Here is a 12,976-nt window from a genome sequence, read left to right on the forward strand (position 1 = left end):
ACAAAAATATTTGCTATTATTATTTCTTGATCTAATTTTTATTTTTGTTAATATTGAATTTGAAAATATATCGGAATGTGCAGGGTTTTTTTTGTTTTGTTTTTTTTTTAGCGATTACCAAGCTAATAAAAATATCCGGTGAAAATATGACTTCCAGCGACGAAGGAAAGCTCTTTGATAGACTTGTTGAATGTCCAGCAAATAGTGTAATTGTATTTACCTTATAGCTTTTTACCTAAGATGTTGAGGGAGCTACTGTTAAAGCGAGCGCAGAAAAATTTAAGCCTATTTGAGAGGATCCAGAACCACCCCCCCCCCCCCCAGGAAATGTTATGCAATATTATGGGGAGACTAGTGTTTTACAACTGGAGATGCATAGAAATAGGCAAATATATTTATTTTCTACCTAGTCCAAGGGTGGTGGGTTCCTATACTCTATTCCCTTATAAGCGCTAAATAGTTGAATACCTAAGTAGCTAATCCGAGATTCCTCTGACTCTTACCCCCGCTTTTCTATTGTGACATATGTGGGGGAGAGTCAAAGCGGACTTTATATTGAAAGGTGGGAATTCACCGACACCAGCTAGTGTCTCTGCTTTACCTACCTCTTACAAATTTATTTCGCGGATCTATCTTACAAGACGCGAGGATTCAGTTATTGGAAGATTATTCTACAAATAGATTATGATTAATAGGTTAGAATAGATCCTTAGTAGGTCAGAATAGAATGACAAAGATCCGTCCTCGCTCAAAGGCCATAAACGCCGAGCATAGGCCTAAATTTTGCAGCCCTTCACCGGCAATGGTGATGTCTCCATATAAGTGAAATATTCTCAAGAAGGTAGTTAAACAATATTCAATCAATCAATCTGACTCTTCCCCGCACATGTCACAATATAAAAGCGGGGTAAGAATCAGAGGAATCTCGGATTACTAGGTAGCTAAGTGGGTAGAAATAGTCTTTGAACTGTACCTGACATTTATCAGGTTGGGGATAGTTCCTCTTTAGTGAGATATTCTCGCAAAAACGTGATTATCACCTTTTTAGCGAAAGTAAATTCTGTTATTGTAACCCTGTGACGAGAAAGGGTATGTCATGAAAACTCAATGACTTTTACTTCAATGTTAGAAAGAGAGATAGAGTTTTTTACAGTCATCAGAATAATATATGTGGGTACTATACAAAAATAGTTGTCAGGGTTTTGACTCTCCTTTTGATGAAGCAAAATGTGTCGAAACCCTGACTACTATTTTGGAATATAGTACTCACGAAATAGACATTGTAATATTAATATTAAATGCATGATAAGCAATATTAAAATATTATAATGTAATTTTATACTAAATTTTTTCATGTTCTCTGGAAGTTTAAAACCAAAACGCTTTAGACAGATGGTAATCTCAGTTAGATTACTAGACAGACGGATGAATTGATCAATGTGCTTCATGTGCAACATTGGTTTATAATGTACATTGAAATATATTTTTGCATCAATGTTTGGTTGCATCAAATTATTAGGAAGAATTAACATCAAAACAGATAAGTTTCTTTTACAATTAGAGTTAGTAATCTTGCAAAATATAATATGTTCGTGTGTACAGTAGTGCCGTAGATGACTTGATCAGCTTTCTTGTTTTACGTTAAATAGTTTATTGAAAAATACCTTTTGTTTAAAAAATCATTCTGAAGTTATTTTCTTTAAATTATTATGAAATGTAAAGCATTTATTACGATACATCTGGACGTAGAGCTTCCAGCTCACTAACTTACCCACGGTATTCGAGATATCGATGCTTGAGATACCAAAGTTCAGCTGTATTTACTCTTTAAAATTCTAACTTATTAGAATGAAATATTTCTTTCTCAGGAGGATGCTGGAAAAAGTTCAGTCTGTGAAGGTTGTCCTGGACAAGCATTGTGTAGAGGTCAAGGTAAGGTTTTAAACGGCATGAAACACATACTGTACTTCTGTTCTACATGTATTGTTCATATATTGTATATCTATTGTACTCGTATTGTACAGTATTGTATATCTATTGCACATGTATTGCACATGTATTGTATGTGTATTGTACATATATTGTACAGTGTTATACGCTTAATGTGCTATCTTCCATCATGTGCAAATGTCATCTGGCTAAGATATGTTCTCTGAGTTTCTCTACCCTGATGCCCTGTCGTTATATTAAATGAAACACTGTATCTACAATATTTTAGTGCTAGGAAAATGTTTATATCATTAACTGACTCAAATTGTCTGTTACAGTAGCTGTTTTGAGAGAGAAAAATAGTCATGTATGAAAGAATTTTAAGATATACTGATGATCAAAAGAAAGTTTAATGTTGAAATCTGAGAGTGCTTCTGCCAAAAAAAAAAGAAACACTGTATACCGGGTAGGTGTATAATGCATCAATATATTTCATGTACACTCAAGTACTTGATGTAATTTCACACACACAAGTCCGGCAAATGACGTGCAACTAAATGTTGTTTGATGTTTTAGGTAATTGAATATGAGATCCATAGACCATGATCTGAAGAGGTTAATTTCCATTTTTATTTTAACAGGTGGAGAAGACCCGGATCAAGAACTTATTGACATCAGGATGGGGGCCATTCAACACAAGATTCTGGTTTTATCTGGAAAAGGAGGCATGTATATCCAGTGTGTGCTAACTACCTCCATATTGCCTAACCATCATGCAATGCACCATATTGCCTAACCATCATGCAATGCGCCAAGTTTGACAACTGTGTGCAAAACTTGAAACTTATCTCTACAATTGGTCCACAATTTGGAATTCTATAGACCTGACAGATTTACTATAGACCAACAACAAAGTAACAAGCATCTCCTTCATTTTTTATTGTACTCTTTATTTGTATTTCATGACAGATTTAGAACTTAATTTTGAATATGCATTCAATCATTTAATACAACATGATAACAGTTTATTCTTTGATGATATTTTCTTAAAGACCCAAAAATAATACCTTATGGTTTCTTCAAGGATCACTGGATGTGGGCAGAGCTCATCTATGATCATTGTTATTTACCTGGAATTTACCTGGCCAAGAGATCAGGGTGCTGTGTATACTTTTGAGGTACACAGGAAGGGTCTCAGGGCTGTCTGCAGTGTTTCTGTGGTCATAGTGTTTGTATAATGGTTGTATCCCTATAGCTAGATGACACACAGTCTACACCCCACCCCCCTCTTTCTCTCTTTTACTCTCAGTCATTGGCTCAATGAATAATTTCTTTTATAAATATAGAGCTATCATAAATTGATAATATAAATTATTTCAATAAGTTACAAGTTTTAGAAATTAATGGGCAAATTATTGTTTGATTTCTGATTGTGTAATTTTATAATACATGTACATGGGGAAATTACAATTATCTATAGTTTATTCTTTGATGATATTTTCTTAAGCCTAATTTACATAAGTAGTGGAGGCAAGTAAGAATAGAACAGAATGTCAAAAAATGTATAACTGTCTAGTGAAGACTGCACTAATTCACTGTCTTGTGAAGACTGCACTAATTCACTGTCTTGTGAAGACTGCACTAATTCACTGTCTTGTGAAGACTGCACTAATTCACTCTATAGTAAATCAGTCTTAAATCATTAATCTCGCTATAGACAGGACAAATTTTCTATTGATTTGTCTACAATGGTCTATCATTAACTCTGAACACTATGAAAAGATTGTGGAAGTCAGATACACATAGTAATATAGAATGTTTAGTATGATCCAGGTTGTATCACTGTCGATCTGCTAATGAGCTGGGGTTTAATTATCTTCATCACTTAATTAATATTTTCAGATCAAGGCTTCACTGTTGTCTGCTCATTAACTTTTCTCACTTTCAACTCACTCTGGGCGATTAATGATTGGCACAAAGCATCCTCGATCAAAGGAGGATGATCACTGTAAGATTCATGTCAATAATGGCCAAATGAGGAAGAAAGCTCAAGGGGTATAATCATATAAATGATAAGATGTCTTTCTTTGTTTTTTTTATCGGGTGATAAAGGTACATGTAGCAAGCATTGCAGAAAAATTCATATTTTTTTTTCAGCATGATTGCTATCTTCATCACAAAGAAAGACATTTTATTGTTTAATTTTATATGTTTTTTCTTTTTTTTTTTTAATAAACTAGATTCAAGTACTAAAATATCTTATTGTTGACCCATTTGTTACTTTAAACGGAACAATCAATGCACCCTTTGACCTTGACAATGCTCGATGTATGGTAACTTGATTACATGGACAGGACTGATACTAATAAACCAGATATAACTAGTTTGCAACAAACATGTATTCATTGTCGCAAATGAAAGCAATATCAAATTCAAAAGGTGTAACAAAAAAAATTGAGTGAATGCAAATATATAAAGATGAAGGTATAGCGTGCATCTCATTAAAGCACTATTGTATGAAATGACGTTGTAAAAGAATCCAAGTGATTTTCAGAACTTTTAGTCAATATTCATCACAACTGATTGACAGCTTACTTGTACTTTAATTGCCTCGTCATTAATATGACAAAAGAATTTACAGTGTTTGATCTATTTATGTACATGAATTAAAATAATTTCTTCAATGGGAAAAAATATGAACTTAGATACCCTGGCACAGAATCCTGTTGATTTCATGTGACTGCAGACTTAGCATAAATTTGTACCATGTGAAAAAAACTATGTCTGCAGTACTAATGAATGTTGTAAAACTAGCTCATTGTAGTAATTGTCATGAATTGAATAAATTTAAACTTTTAAAATTGTATATATATAGAAATAGCTCGTTGTTAATCGTCATGAATTGAATAAGTTTAAACTTTTAAAATTTCATGTTTTCCCCCTCAATAATATTCATGGCCGGGTTTTTGTCTTCATATTTTCCTACAGGTGTTGGAAAATCAACTGTAACCTATTTGTTGTCATTGGCTCTGGCTAAATGTCACTCAATGAAAGTGGGTGTGGTTGACCTAGATATTTGTGGACCCAGTATTCCAAAACTGTTTAATGTAGAAAACAAGCCCATTGTACAATCGCCTTATGGATGGAAACCTCTAATGTAAGTTTTAAACATGACTACAGCTTATTTTATGTAAGTTTTAAACATGTAGCTTATTTTATGTAAGTTTTAAACATATAGCTTATTTTATGTAAGGTTTGGGTAGTACATAATGTAAGTTTTAAACATGACTACAGCTTATTTTATGTAAGTTTTAAACATGACTACAGCTTATTTTATGTAAGTTTTAAACATGACTACAGCTTATTTCATGTAAGTTTTAAACATGTATCTTATTGTATGTAAGGTTTGGGTAGTACATAATGTAAGTTTTGGGTACTACATATTGATTTGCTATATAAATGTATATTTATTTTGGCAAGTTTCACTTATAATTGAATGAATGATATCTGCAGTTCTGAATTGAGAGTGTCATTATAGCCAAGACTTATCTATTTAACAGATCCCCCAGTGAGAGTATCAAGATCGTGTCAGTAGGCTCTTTGATTGAGTCGGATAAAACGTCGGTCATTTTCCGTGGACCGAGAAAGACAGGTAAATAAACAGAATTATTTCCAGCATTCATGACTGCTACTGTACGAGGAAACAACTTACAATACATGTACAACTCTAAAATTAAACATGCCACAATGTCTCGTCTTTTCAGGATTAATCAAAAGATTTCTAAAGGATACATTCTGGGGGAAATTGGATTTCCTAATATGTGGTGAGTTATAATTGTAGAATGAACATACATTTTTCTAAATGTTTTTGATATTTTTTTAGTGGTTAGTTTCAGTTGTTGTTTTGGTGGGTTTTTAAAAATAAAAATACTTCATATTTTTCAATTTGATAAGATACACCCCCAGGGACAAGTGATGAACACATGGCAATTGTAAAACTTCTGAAAAATGTGAAACCAGATGGCGCTGTTATCGTCACCACTCGTCAAGAGGTAGCCATGGCAACCATTAAAAAGGAAATCAGTTTCTGTAAGAAGATGGGAGTGTCCATCCTCGGGATTGTGGAGAATATGGGTGGATTTGTCTGTCCATGTTGTAAGGTTCGTTACAGAGTGTGAAATACACATCCATGTATTTTCTCGACATGTCTATTTCTATGAATGTATACAGCAAAAGTCAGTATTCATATAGTAGACATTATTGTAACGTGTAGCGGTCACCCAGCCAAGTACTGATCATGCTCACCATTGCTTAACATGCGTGATCAAGAGAGAAAAGCTAGCTCACTAGCGAGGCAGTATAAGTTCTCTATGTACTGTCTGTTACACTGTTTCCTGTAACGTTTCATTGAATTATATTATATAATGTATGAAAATACTGATTAAAGTCCCATAACTCTTGCATAGTAAAGCTATGAGGCTTGTTACCCTCATGGACTGTGACATCATGTAATAATTTAAAAAAAAGCAACCAGAGTTTTAGAATATGCCAGAAAATTGATATGTTGTTGACATAACTCTGGAACATACTGGAAAATTGTCAAAAATGGATATGTACAATGATGGCAGTTGTCACCATAACTTCCAGTCTGCACGAGAAATGGTTCTCACAAAGAGAGATTGACAACTGTAAGCCCCTCCCACATCTTCAATGCAGGACCCTGACTATAACTTTGTCTTTTTTTTTAACAAAGTCCAAAATCAATGATTTTGGAGAAGAAATACACTGTATACTAAGAGTTTTTTAAGCAGATATTACTCACATCAGCAAACTTCTTTAACTGTGAGTTGATGAACATTATCTAGTTAGAAAACCTAGTCAATGTTGTATTAATGAAGGTCGCGGGTTTACAGACCTTTTTTTTTAACTTGAAAACCCCACCTGAAAATTTGACAGAAGTATCTCGTTTTTCATTGAACAGCAGTTTTTTTTATAGTAATTACGCCTTAAATATACCATTCTTTCTACGATAGTGATGCTCATTGCATAGAAAACTTAGTAAATGTGGTATTAAATTCATCCTTTGGGGATCTGGGTTAGAATAGGTCCTCAGTGCCCCTTGCTTGTCGTAAGAGGCTACTAAATGGGGCTTTCCTTCGGATGAGACCACAAAAACCTAGGTTCGGTGTCACAGCAGGTGTGGCACGATAAAGATCCTTCCCTGCTCAAAGGCCATAAGCACCAAGCATAGGTCGAAATTTTGCAGCCCTTCATCGGCAGTGGTGACATCTCCATAGGAGTGAAATATTTTCGAGAGGGACGTTAAACAATATTCAATCAATCATTTTTTCAGGAGATGTCTGAACTCTTCCCGGGAAGTGGAGTTGCCTCCCTTGCCAACAGTCATGGGATACCAGTCCTTGGGCACCTTCCTGTGGATCCAGTGTGTAACATTTAAACATGATACAGACGGTTTCCTCAAAAATTCAATTTATATTAAAACCGCATGTACCATTCTAATCATGTCTTCATCAAAATATTTCAGTTGATCACCGAATGTTGCGAAAATGGCAGAAACCCCCTAGACAGTTACCCAGAATCCCCCGTTGTCCAGTCTGCAATGGAAATTTCTAAAACTTTGATCAACATTGTCAACGACACCTAATGGACGACTCGTGGAATGACGAGGACTGCTCGACTGCGGTCTATATACCCAGTGTAGCAGTGTTCTCAAAAGGAGAGTTTATACAATGTATTGGTGCTAGAAATTTGATCTTGATAATTGTAATGTTGAGACGAGGTGCTAGGAATTTGATTTTAATAAATGTAATATTGAAACAAGGTGCTAGGAATTCGATCTTGATAAATGTAATGTTGAAACGAGGTGCTAGAAATTTGATCTTAATAAATGTAATGTTGAGACAAGGTGCTAGAAAGATCTTAATAAATGTAATGTTGAGACAAGGTGCTAGAAATTTGATCTTAATAAATGTAAAGTTGAGATGAGCTATTATCTGTTATTATTCTGAGAGGGTACAGCAGACTATGGATTCTGGGACCCTGTCTTGTCCATCACATGTTCTCCCTTTAATAGTTATACACTATCAATAAACATCCTATCATTAGTGTCCTCAGAGCGAAGACCTTTAAGGAGGGAGAAATGAGGCAACTACATGTAGCAGGTATCAGTTGCCTGTACCAGACAGTACAGTTGGTAACCTGACTAGAAATAGTCCAGGTTCAAATCCAGGTCTGGTTTATTCCTCACTGTCTGTTACACTTAGTGCCATAAACCATCCCCAGGACCTTCCTGTCTGGGGGTTAAGATCTGCCGTACACCATCCCCAGGAACTGCCCGTCAGGGGGTCAAGATCTGCCATAGACCATCCCCAGGAACTGCCTGTCGGGGGATCAAGACCTGCCGTACACCATCCCCAGGAACTGCCTGTCGGGGGATCAAGATCTGCCATAAACCATCTCCAGGAGCTGCCCGTCGGGGGATCAAGATCCTGGGTTCATGTCTTCAAGGTGTGAAAATGTTTAAGGAGGGAGGAATATGGCAGTCAGACCAATGCCATGGAGCTCATTTGGTAGCGCACTTGACAGGAGTTTCAGGGGGCACACCTGGCATTATACTAGATGCAAATACTTGTACCATCTGCGATTCACAAGTAAATGTTGCTTTACAGTAAATTCTAATTCAAAATGGAATGACAAAATTTCTTTACAATTTTAATGTTTCAGTTCAAAAATGTTACGAACAAGTTAACAACATATTTATCATATATATATAGTATGTTATTTACATATCACAATATTGCTTAAATAAACATACATTTGCCCATGTTGTTCTAATTTTACAAAGTTAACTTGTACATGCTGCAAAATCAGTAAATATTCAAATACTTTAAATACACTTTTGAACCTTTCTCTTCATTCAACAGTTATATACAAAGGGCTTAAATGAAGTTCAATATCATTGTGTGTCTACCCCATCAAGTGATATAATACACCGTTCTACCTTCTGTATTTACTTAGGGGGTTCCAGAGCTGAGGTGATAAGAAATTGTTATTTATGTATAATACGCATGAAAACAAATATCTACAGTGTATTATGAAAGATTATTAATTCTATAACATTTTTTTGGTTAAATTTTGCTAGTAAGTGTGAGAAGACATGAACTATAAAGAGCATTCTACAAGTAAGCTAAAACTAGATTACTGAGTTTTCCAAGTGCACAACACACAGCAGAACAGGGTTACATTAAACCTTTACAGATAGGAGATGGTGTGATATTGAACCCTAACAGGGTTACATTAAACCTTTACAGATAGGAGATGGTGTGATATTGAACCCTAACAGGGTTACATTAAACCTTTACAGATGGGAGATTGTGTTGATATGGAGATGATTGCTGACATGAGAGATTGAGTTCTGCAAGTGCTTGACATTAATCCACTATCACAGATATATACAGTACAGTCATAACGGCCTCCCTTCACTTCACGAACACCTTATAATGACACAATGTTCCAGCTTCCCTAGTCAAGGGTTTTTAGTCAGCTCCCCCAAAACACTCAGCTAACAAAGACACAGTGACAACTGCCTAATCAGACACTGTCAAGGTCGAAGGAGGTCAGGCAGATATACATGAAAATCAAGAATAAATGTCTAAAGTAAGAAATTTGTGTAATGTTTGTTAAAAACTTACTAACAGAGATTCTACATGAAAACCGATCATGGATGAATATGAAATGCAATTTTATTTGCTAACCATTGCAGTTTCAGAACATTAGGGCAATCATACAAGCTCCATGTCAAATATGCATCTAAATGTCCAGTATAATATAAAGCACTACTTTCAAATGGCTCATTTACTTCACACTAATCAATGTGCATTCAATTGTTTTTACAAGATAATACACCTATACCACAAGCAAATGCATTCTACTCATCTTATAACAGTATATAGGAGTATGCTGTAATTTCTACCAAAATCTTTATTTTTGGTGTTAATTGTTGGTTCAGAGTGAAACCCTCAAAAACAAAAAAAATGAAAAACTATTTTCAATCTATGAAAATTTAAATACAAAAAAAAAACATTCCATCAAATTATTTGAAAACTATTTCACTACAAAATAATCTTTTCAGACCTTTTGATATTAACCAAGATTGAATAAAAAGGTCATTTTACATGTAAATGAACTTTTAGAAAACCACAAAACAATGAGAACTGTAATACATATACCGGTGTTCACTATCAAATCTCCATATAGAACAAGCACCTGCATTCTCTAACCTCCGTATAACGAACAAGTACCTGCATTATCAAATCTCCATATATATAGAACAAGCACCTGCATTATCAATCTCCGTTTATATAGAACAAGCACCTGCAGATTAATAAAACATGACTGGATTGCAAATTTCTATTCAGTACCACTTCCGATGATTTCCGTGCGCTGTTTGCTGTGTGGTAGCTAAAACTTTGACATCAGTGTTTGGCCAGAATACTTCCCCCGATAGAGTAGACACTACTGGATTGCTATAAGGCATTAGTCTTCTTCTGAGTGATGGACTCCCGGATCTGTCTGTCCAGTTCTGCAATGATTTTGTCCTGAGTGGAGTATACGCCTGTCCTAAGAAGAGTATCGCGCTCCTCGATCAGCCGTGTGATGTGGTCGTCCAAACTATAGTCTAAATCTGGCTGTAGGGGGTACATCCCGTCTCTTGGGCTGTTGTCCGGCATGCCCTTACCCTTATCCTCTTCAAGTTTCTTTAATCTGAGGTTGTAGTTGAACAAAAGTATGAACTTTCAGTAACAAAGATATGGAAATAATTTCATCACTATAATAAATTATTTATATGTAAAAGTTTTCATCATCCTAATTAAGGTAATCAAGGAACATTAATTCCTTTGATGACCTTGACACTTGGAATGAACTCGATCAGGTGTTGTATACTGAATAAAGCATATTTCACCCGCTTTATATTAAACTTTATCTGGTGTTGTATACTAAATACATGTAAAGCATATTTCACCCGCTTTATATTTGCCTAAATGGAAAAATTGACTACTGGGCGAATATTAATACATTCATTACTTTAAAGTAAGAAACAAACTTAAAGCCAATTCACAACTTGGCGAATTCAAATGAATGTACAATTTGTATTGGTGAAAATAACATGGGGTGAAAATTTCCCAGTGTCCCATATTTCAATTCACAATGGTATGATGCAAAATACGGAAGTTCTGATCACTAATGTGGAGGTGCAAACTGTTCAGACATCAGAAAATTGAGGTGTCTCCTTACTCTATCAAAAACTCATTTCACATTAAGGTATGTAATTAAAAACACCCATACTCATCCATTTGACATGTTTTACATACCGTATAAATGGAATTTTAAGTGAGACATAAATTTAGCGATTTCCCCATAAAAATGGGTATACGTATATTTAGTGAGAGCTAACTTTAGCGACTTAGTAATGCCAAGAAATATAACTATTAGTATTACCAACGGTACAGAATAAATCGTTAGTGATTTTCAGTTTTAGCCATCTTGACACCCTCGCTTATAATGCCAAAATTAAATCCTCGCTAAATATTCTGCTTATAAGGTAATTATTATGTAATAACACAATGGATTTAATGTAGCTGCAATAACATTGTATTTAGCTCCTTGGTCATGTGACTAGGATCAACTAATAATTGGATACTTACTTGGACAATTCATGCTTTAGTTCCTCCAGCTCTTTCTTTTCCGAGCTGACCACTTCCTTCTCCTCCGCGGCTAAATACCTCAGACGCATGTGTTCCAGTTCCTGTTGTTGCCGTTTAAGCTCCGCCTTTGCTGATGCCTGCTCTTTCTGTTTTAGACGAGCCAGTTCCTTCAGCGCGCGGCCCCATTGCTGTTTGTAGTGTAACTTGGATGTGGACAAAGCATCAATCTTCCTCTCCAGCTCCACCTACAAAGGGAAATAACTTTGTGTCAGAATCCTTATACATGTACATGTCAATTCAATGGGGGGGGGGGGGGGGGGGTGTTATATATACAAAATAAAATCACCATCTGTAACTTTACAGGGAAATAACTGGTTCTTTGTGATCATATAACAGAAATTCAATAATTTCAGTTACATAACAGGACTGTATGCCTTTATGGTCACTTGAAAAAAGTGTTGAATGTTAATAGTGCAAAGAGTGCATCATTTAAATCCTGAGAACTGGATATTGAGGCTTTTTGTGATCAAAAGTAACTATCTTTACTGATAATATTCCTCCACTACAAAATCATCACCTGAAAATTGTTTTCGTAAGTGGACTTGATCTTAGTTTAATGACTTTGATTGAGAGTGAAGACATACTGCTCGGTCATTTGTAATCAGTGTCAAGTCTGAGCTTATCATATCACTAATGTCACTCCGTTACAAAACAGTCAGTATTCTGTGGATTTCTTTGCTAATCTTGACAAAGGTATGATTTCAATTCACAATATTTACAGTGTCTCACCATGACTAGTGTTGATCCATCAATAGTGTCAGCAACTAATTCAATAGTGTCAGCAACTAATTCAATAGTGTCAGCAACTAATTCAATATGTCAGCAACTAATTCAATAGTGTCAGCAACTAATTCAATTGTGTCAGCAACTAATTCAATAGTGTCAGCAACTAATTCAATAGTGTCAGCAACTAATTCAATATTTGACTTGTGCATATAGTTAAACTTAGAGTGAATTATAACGAAATACATTTTTTTTTTTTTTGGTAAAGATAAATTTGTTGAAAAATATGCAATTTATTTCTGTGTAAGTAGATAAGTAGAGCAGAATTTACCTTTTCTAGTGTTAGCAGGTTGATCTCGGACTGCAGTCACACCTCTGGTTTACTTTCGAGTTACCTTTTCTAGTGTTAGCAGGTTGATCTTGGACTGAAGTCGGACCTCTGGTTTACTTTTGAGTTACCTTTTCTAGTGTTAGCAGGTTGATCTCGGTTAAATTTACCTTTTCTAGTGTTAGCAGGTTGATCTCGGACTGAAGTCGGA

General features: G+C 35.1%; 2 protein-coding genes across 3 annotated transcripts in view; one reads left to right on the forward strand and one right to left on the reverse strand.

The window, feature by feature from the left end:
- The first annotated feature begins 115 nt into the window (after nucleotides 1–115).
- LOC125648911 (uncharacterized) lies at nucleotides 116–7,930 on the forward strand. 2 transcript variants are annotated; one of them, XR_007360499.1, is made up of 10 exons: nucleotides 116–206; nucleotides 1,869–1,932; nucleotides 2,571–2,654; nucleotides 4,918–5,086; nucleotides 5,490–5,581; nucleotides 5,694–5,753; nucleotides 5,884–6,089; nucleotides 7,283–7,372; nucleotides 7,475–7,855; nucleotides 7,895–7,930. XR_007360499.1 is itself a non-coding variant. In XM_048875952.1 (9 exons), the coding sequence occupies exons 1-9, from the start codon at nucleotides 147–149 to the stop codon at nucleotides 7,592–7,594; spliced, it is 945 nt and encodes a 314-aa protein (XP_048731909.1). In that variant the 5' UTR covers nucleotides 116–146; the 3' UTR covers nucleotides 7,595–7,930. The 2 variants fall into 2 exon arrangements, 1 of the variants encoding a protein (XP_048731909.1); XM_048875952.1 differs by having other exon boundaries at nucleotides 7,475–7,930.
- Nucleotides 7,931–8,648: 718 nt separating this feature from the next.
- The window catches only part of LOC125648909 (centrosomal protein of 120 kDa-like), a 26,380-nt gene continuing 22,052 nt past the window's right edge, over nucleotides 8,649–12,976 (reverse strand). The window contains exons 20-21 of the mRNA XM_048875949.2: nucleotides 11,655–11,899; nucleotides 8,649–10,713 (exon numbers count right to left, since the gene is read on the reverse strand). Coding sequence (XP_048731906.2) covers nucleotides 10,476–10,713; nucleotides 11,655–11,899 — 483 coding nt within the window. The 3' untranslated portion in view covers nucleotides 8,649–10,475. The remainder of the gene's footprint in view (nucleotides 10,714–11,654; nucleotides 11,900–12,976) is intronic.

This window comes from Ostrea edulis, chromosome 5 (assembly GCF_947568905.1).
Source record: "Ostrea edulis chromosome 5, xbOstEdul1.1, whole genome shotgun sequence".
In the NCBI taxonomy this organism is placed as follows: Eukaryota; Metazoa; Mollusca; class Bivalvia; order Ostreida; family Ostreidae; genus Ostrea; species Ostrea edulis.